Source organism: Oncorhynchus kisutch, unplaced genomic scaffold (assembly GCF_002021735.2).
Source record: "Oncorhynchus kisutch isolate 150728-3 unplaced genomic scaffold, Okis_V2 scaffold2155, whole genome shotgun sequence".
NCBI lineage: Eukaryota > Metazoa > Chordata > Actinopteri > Salmoniformes > Salmonidae > Oncorhynchus > Oncorhynchus kisutch.
This window is the reverse complement of record NW_022264100.1, coordinates 10,765-20,000: the sequence shown is the minus strand read 5'-3', so window position 1 is coordinate 20,000 and position 9,236 is coordinate 10,765. Positions and strand designations below refer to the sequence as shown.

The window sequence follows — 9,236 nt, the reverse complement described above, 5'->3', positions numbered from 1 at the left end:
TTCAAAACAATAAAAACATTACAAATGTCATATTATATATATATACAGTGTTTTAACAATGTACAAATGGTTAAAGGACACAAGATAAATTAAATAAGCATAAATATGGGTTTGTATTTACAATGGTGTTTGTTCTTCACTGGTTGCCCTTTTCTCGTGGCAACAGGTCACAAATCTTACTGCTGTGATGGAACGCTGTGGACTTTCCCCCAGTAGATATGGGAGTTTATCAAAATTGGATTTGTTTTCGAATTCTTTGTGGATCTGTGTAATCTCTCACTCTGTGCAATCTCTCTCTCTGTTCAATCTCTCTCTCTGTCTCTCTCTGTCTCTCTCTCACTCTCTCTCTCTCTCTCTCTCTCTCTCTCTCTCTCTCTCTCTCTCTCTCTCTCTCTGTCTCTCTCTGTCTCTCTCTCTCTCTCTCTCACTCTCTCTCTCTCTCTCTCTCTCTGTCTCTCTCTATCTCTCCCTCTGTCTCTCTGTCTCTCTCTCTCTGTTCAATCTCTCTCTCTGTCTCTCTCTCTCTCTGTCTCTCTCTCTCTCTCTCTCTCTCTCTCTCTCTCTCTCTCTCTCTCTCTCTGTCTCTGTCTCTCTCTCTCTCTCTCTGTCTCTCTCTCTCTCTCTCTCTCTCTCTCTCTCTCTCTCTGTCTCTCTCTCCCTCTGTCTGTCTCTCTCTCTCTCTCTCTCTCTCTCTCTCTCTCTCTCTGTCTCTGTCTCTCTCTCTCTGTCTCTCTCTGTCTCTCTCTCTCTCTCTCTCTCTCTCTCTGTCTCTCTCTGTCTCTCTCTGTCTCTCTCTCTCTGTCAGGTTCTGTCACCAACTGGACTACTCCACCAGTGGGGTTCTGTGTGTGGCTCTGAACAAGGCTGCTGCTGGCCGGGTCTACCACTGTTTTTAAAGACCGCAGAGCTACCAAGGTTTACCTAGCACTGGTACGCACGCACGCACACACACACACCACCACACCACACACACCCACCACCACACACACACACACACACACACACACACACACTCAGCATGAGAACATTTGTAGCTCATCATTTAATATGTGTTTCCTCCAGGTGAGAAATTGGGTAGAGGAGGAGTAGATGACTATAGATGTGTTTCCTCCAGGTGAGAAGCTGGGTAGAGGAGGAGAAGATGACCATAGATGTGATGTGTTTCCTCCAGGTGAGAAGCTGGGTAGAGGAGGAGAAGATGACTATAGATGTGATGTGTTTCCTCCAGGTGAGAAGCTGGGTAGAGGAGGAGTAGAGGAGGAGTAGATGACTGTAGATGTGATGTGTTTCCTCCAGGTGAGAAGCTGGGTAGAGGAGGAGAAGATGACTATAGATGTGTTTCCTCCAGGTGAGAAGCTGGGTAGAGGAGGAGAAGATGACTATAGATGTGTTTCCTCCAGGTGAGAAGCTGGGTAGAGGAGGAGAAGATGACTATAGATGTGTTTCCTCCAGGTGAGAAGCTGGGTAGAGGAGGAGAAGATGACTATAGATGTGTTTCCTCCAGGTGAGAAGCTGGGTAGAGGAGGAGAAGATGACTATAGATGTGTTTCCTCCAGGTGAGAAGCTGGGTAGAGGAGGAGAAGATGACTATAGATGTGTTTCCTCCAGGTGAGAAGCTGGGTAGAGGAGGAGTAGATGACTATAGATGTGTTTCCTCCAGGTGAGAAGCTGGGTAGAGGAGGAGTAGATGACTATAGATGTGTTTCCTCCAGGTGAGAAGCTGGGTAGAGGAGGAGTAGAGGACTATAGATGTGTTTCCTCCAGGTGAGAAGCTGGGTAGAGGAGGACAAGATGACTATAGATGTGTTTCCTCCAGGTGAGAAGCTGGGTAGAGGAGGAGTAGATGACTATAGATGTGTTTCCTCCAGGTGAGAAGCTGGGTAGAGGAGGAGAAGATGACTATAGACTTCCCCATCGGTGAAAACACCACAGAGGAAGAACACACATGATGTGTATCCAAGGAACAGACGGTAAGAACCTGCTGCAGTGTCAGTGTGTGTGTGTGGGTGGGTGGGTGGGTGGGTGTGTGTCTGTGTGTGTGTGTGTGTGTGTCTGTGTGTGTCAGTGTGTGTGTGTGTCTGTGTGTGTGTCAGTGTGTGTGTGTGTCTGTGTGTGTGTGTGTGTGTGTGTGTGTGTGTGTGTGTGTGTGTGTGTGTGTGTGTGTGTGTGTGTGTGTGTGTGTCTGTGTGTGTCTGTGTGTGTCTGTGTGTGTGTGTCTGTGTCTCTGTGTGTGTGTGTGTGTGTGTGTGTGTGTGTGTGTGTGTGTGTGTGTGTGTGTGTGTGTGAGTCTCTCTCTCTCTCTCTCTCTCTCTCTCTCTCTCTCTCTCTCTCTCTCTCTCTCTCTCTCACAGTCAGGTACCAGGTAATGACATGGCTATATACAGGAAGTACCAGGTAATAACATGGCTATATACAGGAAGTACCAGGTAATAACATGGCTATATACAGGAAGTATCAGGTAATAACATGGCTATATACAGGGAGTACCAGGTAATAACATGGCTATATACAGGAAGTACCAGGTAATAACATGGCTATATACAGGAAGTACCAGGTAATAACATGGCTATATACAGGGAGTACCAGGTAATAACATGGCTATATACAGGGAGTACCAGGTAATAACATGGCTATATACAGGGAGTACCAGGTAATAACATGGCTATATACAGGAAGTACCAGGGAGTATCAGGTAATAACATGGCTATATACAGGGAGTACCAGGTAATAACATGGCTATATACAGGAAGTACCAGGGAGTATCAGGTAATAACATGACTATATACAGGAAGTACCAGGTAATAACATGGCTATATACAGGAAGTACCAGGAGTATCAGGTAATAACATGGCTATATACAGGGAGTATCAGGTAATAACATGGCTATATACAGGGAGTACCAGGTAATGACATGGCTCACAGAGGTACGGTTAGCTCACAGTGGTAGAGGTAAGGTTAGCTCACAGAGGAAAGGTTAGCTCACAGAGGTACGGTTAGCTCACAGTGGTAGTGGTAAGGCTAGCTCACAGAGGTACGGTTAGCTCACAGTGGTAGTGGTAAGGCTAGCTCACAGAGGTGAGGTTAGCTCACAGAGGTACGGTTAGCTCACCGTGGTAGTGGTAAGGCTAGCTCACAGAGGTGAGGTTAGCTCACAGAGGTACGGTTAGCTCACAGTGGTAGTGGTAAGGCAAGCTCACAGAGGTGAGGTTAGCTCACAGAGGTACGGTTAGCTCACAGAGGTGAGGTTAGCTCACAGAGGTACGGTTAGCTCACAGAGGTACGGTTAGCTCACAGAGGTGAGGTTAGCGCACAGAGGTACGGTTAGCTCACAGAGGTACGGTTAGCTCACAGTGGTACGGTTAGCTCACAGAGGTGAGGTTAGCTCACAGAGGTGAGGTTAGCTCACAGAGGTGAGGTTAGCTCACAGAGGTGAGGTTAGCTCACAGAGGTGAGGTCAGACTTAAACGTCTGGTTTTCCACGGATTCGTTTTCTTCATGAAAGTTACTCTCTTTAAAGCTGCAGTATGTAACCTTTTGGGTTACCGACCAAATTCACGTAGAAATGTTAGTTCTAGATCTGTCACTCTCATTGACAGCAAGTCTCTCTTCAGGTTACCGACCAAATTCACGTAGAAATGTTAGTTCTAGATCTGTCACTCTCACTGACAGCAAGTCTCTCTGCAGGTTACTGACCAAATTCACGTAGAAATGTTAGTTCTAGATCTGTCACTCTCACTGACAGCAAGTCTCTCTGCAGGTTACCGACCAAATTCACGTAGAAATGTTAGTTCTAGATCTGTCACTCTCACTGACAGCAAGTCTCTCTGCAGGTTACTGACCAAATTCACGTAGAAATGTTAGTTCTAGATCTGTCACTCTCACTGACAGCAAGTCTCTCTGCAGGTTACTGACCAAATTCACGTAGAAATGTTAGTTCTAGATCTGTCACTCTCACTGACAGCAAGTCTCTCTGCAGGTTACTGACCAAATTCACGTAGAAATGTTAGTTCTAGATCTGTCACTCTCACTGACAGCAAGTCTCTCTGCAGGTTACCGACCAAATTCACATAGAAATGTTAGTTCTAGATCTGTCACTCTCACTGACAGCAAGTCTCTCTTTACCGACCAAATTCACATAGAAATGTTAGTTCTAGATCTGTCACTCTCATTGACAGCAAGTCTCTCTTCAGGTTACCGACCAAATTCACATAGAAATGTTAGTTCTAGATCTGTCACTCTCATTGACAGCAAGTCTCTCTTCAGGTTACTGACCAAAATCACATAGAAATGTTAGTTTCCTGATCTGTCACTCTCACTGACAGCAAGTCTCTCGTTACCGACCAAATTCACATAGATATGTTAGTTCTAGATCTGTCACTCTCATTGACAGCAAGTCTCTCTTCAGGTTACCGACCAAATTCACATAGAAATGTTAGTTCTAGATCTGTCACTCTCATTGACAGCAAGTCTCTCTTCAGGTTACTGACCAAAATCACATAGAAATGTTAGTTCTAGATCTGTCACTCTCATTGACAGCAAGTCTCTCTTCAGGTTACCGACCAAATTCACATAGAAATGTTAGTTCTAGATCTGTCACTCTCACTGACAGCAAGTCTCTCTTTACAGACCAAATTCACATAGAAATGTTAGTTCTAGATCTGTCACTCTCACTGACAGCAAGTCTCTCTTCAGGTTACTGACCAAAATCACATGGAAATGTTAGTTGTAGATCTGTCAGTCTCATTGCAGGTTGTGAGAACCCCAAGCCCTGTCGGTCTCAATGAGAGTCTCTCTGCAGGTTGTGAGAACCCCAAGCCCTGTCGGTCTCATTAAGAGTCTCTCTGCAGGTTGTGAGAACCCCAAGCCCTGTCAGTCTCATTAAGAGTCTCTCTGCAGGTTGTGAGAACCCCAAGCCCTGTCGGTCTCATTGCCAGTCTCTCTGCAGGTTGTGAGAACCCCAAGCCCTGTCAGTCTCATTGCCAGTCTCTCTGCAGGTTGTGAGAACCCCAAGCCCTGTCAGTCTCATTGAGAGTCTCTCTGCAGGTTGTGAGAACCCCAAGCCCTGTCAGTCTCATTGAGAGTCTCTCTGCAGGTTGTGAGAACCCCAAGCCTTGTCAGTCTCATTGCCGGTCTCTCTGCAGGTTGTGAGAACCCCAAGCCCTGTCAGTCTCATTGAGAGTCTCTCTGCAGGTTGTGAGAACCCCAAGCCCTGTCAGTCTCATTGAGAGTCTCTCTGCAGGTTGTGAGAACCCCAAGCCCTGTCAGTCTCATTGAGAGTCTCTCTGCAGGTTGTGAGAACCCCAAGCCAGGTCAGTCTCATTGCCAGTCTCTCTGCAGGTTGTGAGAACCCCAAGCCCTGTCGGTCTCATTGAGAGTCTCTCTGCAGGTTGTGAGAACCCCAAGCCCTGTCGGTCTCAGCTCACCGTGTTGGAGTACGGAGATTATGATGGAGACCCTGTTACCAAGGTGGTGCTGCAGCCTCTCACAGGTACACACACACACAGGTACACACACACACACACACACACAGGTACACACACACACACACAGGTACACACACACACACAGGTACACACACACACACAGGTACACACACACACACAGGTACACACACACACACACACTCACACAGGGACAAAGACACACACACACACACACACAGGTACAAAGACACACACACACAGACACACACACACACACACACACACACACACAAAGATAAAAAGACACACACACACACACACACACACACACACACACAAAGGTACCTGACACACACACACACAGGTACAAAGACACACACACACGCAGGTTCAAAGACACACACACACACAGGTAAACACATTCACAGATAGGCCTATATAGTGTTCGGTAGGTAAACACATTCACAGATAGGCCTATATAGTGTTCGGTAGGTAAACACATTCACAGATAGGCCTATATAGTGTTCGGTAGGTAAACACATTCACAGATAGGCCTATATAGTGTTCGGTAGGTAACCACATTCACAGATAGGCCTATATAGTGTTCGGTAGGTAAACACATTCACAGATAGGGCTATATAGTGTTCGGTAGGTAAACACATTCACAGATAGGCCTATATAGTGTTCTGTAGGTGACAAAAATACTCTACTCATATTGTTGTGATGTTGTGTGTCAGGTCGTACCCACCAGCTGAGGGTTCACTGTGAGGCGGTAGGGCACCCCATCGTAGGAGACCACACCTACAGCCTGGGAGAGGACAGCGCCCCCTATCGCATGATGCTGCACGCACACCTCCTACACCTCCCTCTGGAGCCGCTCCCCCTGCAGGCCGCCGCCCCCGACCCCTTCACCACGCCCACTGACCCCCGCTGGCGCCCGCAGCGCTGCCTCCGGACTGTAGAGGGAGTCGTGGAGACCCTGCTGGAGCACAGGGCGGCGGAGGAGAGGACAGAGCGGGAGGAGAAGAGGAGACAGCAGGAGGAGAGGAGGAGGCAGCAGGAGGAGAGGAGGAAGAGGTGGAGGGGGAGAGAGGAGAGTGAGGAGCAGAGGAGGATGTGTCAGCAGTGGTTGTCTGAGTGGACTGATGTCTGAATTCTCCTTCTCCTCTCTTCATCCCCCTTCTCCTTCTCCTCTCTTCATCCTCATCCCTTCTCCTTCTCCCCTCTTCATCCTCATCCCTTCTCCCCTCTTCATCCTCATCCCTTCTCCTTCTCCTCTCTTCATCCTCATCCCTTCTCCTTCTCCTCTCTTCATCCTCATCCCTTCTCCTTCTCCTCTCTTCATCCTCATCCCTTCTCCTTCTCCTCTCTTCATCCTCATCCCTTCTCCCCTCTTCATCCTCATCCCTTCTCCTTCTCCTCTCTTCATCCCCATTCCTTCTCCTCTCTTCATCCTCATCCCTTCTCCTTCTCCTCTCTTCATCCCCCTTCTCCTTCTCCTCTCTTCATCCTCATTTCTCCAAGGTGGCATAGCAGTTCAGACGTCTTTTGTCCTCGTCTTGTCGTGTCCTGTATATATATATATTTACAACTTTTTCACATACATTTTATTTTTATTTTCCATCAACTCATCTTCAAAACACTCTCCTGCAACCCGCCTCACCAATGTATATTTATAAAAAAGTATTATTTACCTCAGATCTGTAATCCTCCAAGAAGCTAGCCAGAAACTCCAAGAAGCTAACCTGAAACTAGCCAGAAGCTAATCCAGAAGCTAGTTCAGAAGCTAGTTAGCTCCTTTACTGGCAAATCGTTAGTATTCAGCTAACCACGGTTTGTGGTCATCGGCTATCCTTTGGCTCGAAAGTCTATCGCCAGTTCTGTACGGCGCAGCGCGGCTCGGAGCGGAGCATACCGGACCAATTTTAATCTCCATGTCCCTGGATTTCGACTGCTCTCTGGACATTCATGCCCGGATCTCACAGCTAGCTAGCTGCTATCCGTGTGACTATCGGCCTTCGTCGATTCCGGAGCAAACATCAATTGTTCCGGAGCTAGCGGGCTCCGTCAATCACTCCTGAGTTCCATCAATCGCACCTGGGCTGCAGTCGCCTATCCGGACCCGTTTTGCTGCCTTCGCGGAGCCCCACCGGGCCTTCACAACTGGACTGCCGACGTTATCTACCCGAAGGAGTTATTCGGCCGGCTCCTCCGTCGCGACGTTACCTGAACGCCCATCTGCGGCCTGCTAACCGTTAGCTGTCTTACCGGCTGCTATCTGAATAGACAATCGGACAATTTATTTTAAATTATTATTATTATTATGTTTTCTTCTTGGGCCTCTATAACTATATCTATTGTTTTTATTTTTGTTGTTGTTGTGTGATTTGGATTAATCCCCTCTACCACACGGAACCCCACTAATCTACTGACGGAGCGCAGGAGGTGGCTAACAACAGACCTCCATCCTATGCTAGCTTGCTACCGATGCCCTGGCTAGCTGTCTAAATCACCAACCAACCTCTCCACTCACCGGACCCTTTTGATCACTCGACTAAGCATGCCTCTCCTTAATGTCAATATGTCTTGTCCATTGCTGTTCTGGTTAGTGTTTATTGGCTTATTTCACTGTAGAGCCTCTAGTCTTGCTCACTATACCTTATCCAACCTATTAGTTCCACCACCCACACATGCAATGACATCTCCTGGTTTCAACGATGTTTCTAGAGACAATATCTCTCTCTTCATCACTCAATACCTAGGTTTACCTCCACTGTATTCACATCCTACCATACATTTGTCTGTACATTATACCTTGATGCTATTTTATCGCCCCCAGGAACCTCCTTTTACTCTATGTTCCAGACGTTCTAGACGACCAATTCTCATAGCTTTTAGCCGTACCCTTATTCTACTCCTCCTATGTTCCTCTGGCGATGTAGAGGTGAATCCAGGCCCTGCAGTGCCTAGCTCCACTCCTATTCCCCAGGCGCTCTCTTTTGACGACTTCTGTAACCGTAATAGCCTTGGTTTCATGCATGTTAACATTAGAAGCCTCCTCCCTAAGTTTGTTCTATTCACTGCTTTAGCACACTCTGCCAACCCGGATGTTCTAGCTGTGTCTGAATCCTGGCTTAGGAAGACCACCAAAAACTCAGACATTTTAATTCCAAACTACAACATTTTCAGACAAGATAGAACTGCCAAAGGGGGCGGTGTTGCAATCTACTGCAAAGATAGCCTGCAGAGTTCTGTCCTAATATCCAGGTCTGTACCCAAACAATTTGAACTTCTACTTTTAAAAATCCACCTCTCTAAAAACAAGTCTCTCACCGTTGCCGCCTGCTATAGACCACCCTCTGCCCCCAGCTGTGCTCTGGACACCATATGTGAACTGATTGCCCCCCATCTATCTTCAGAGTTCGTGCTGCTAGGCGACCTAAACTGGAACATGCTTAACACCCCAGCCATCCTACAATCTAAACTTGATGCCCTCAATCTCACACAAATTATCAATGAACCTACCAGGTACCTCCCCAAAACCTTAAACACGGGCACCCTCATAGATATCATCCTAACCAACTTCCCCTCTAAATACACCTCTGCTGTCTTCAACCAAGATCTCAGCGATCACTGCCTCATTGCCTGCATCCGTAATGGGTCAGCGGTCAAACGACCTCCACTCATCACTGTAAAACGCTCCCTGAAACACTTCTGCGAGCAGGCCTTTCTAATCGACCTGGCCGGGGTATCCTGGAAGGATATTGATCTCATCCCGTCAGTAGAGGATGCCTGGATATTTTTTTTAAATGC

General features: G+C 47.3%; 1 protein-coding gene across 1 annotated transcript in view; it reads left to right on the top strand.

The window, feature by feature from the left end:
• The window catches only part of LOC109887855 (RNA pseudouridine synthase domain containing 1), a 12,258-nt gene extending 5,582 nt beyond the window's left edge, over nt 1-6,676 (top strand). Inside the window, 6 exon segments of the mRNA XM_031819433.1 lie at nt 806-890; nt 892-930; nt 1,869-1,929; nt 1,932-1,970; nt 5,387-5,488; nt 6,161-6,676. Coding sequence (XP_031675293.1) covers nt 806-890; nt 892-930; nt 1,869-1,929; nt 1,932-1,970; nt 5,387-5,488; nt 6,161-6,576 — 742 coding nt within the window. The 3' untranslated portion in view covers nt 6,577-6,676.
• Nucleotides 6,677-9,236: the final 2,560 nt, after the last annotated feature.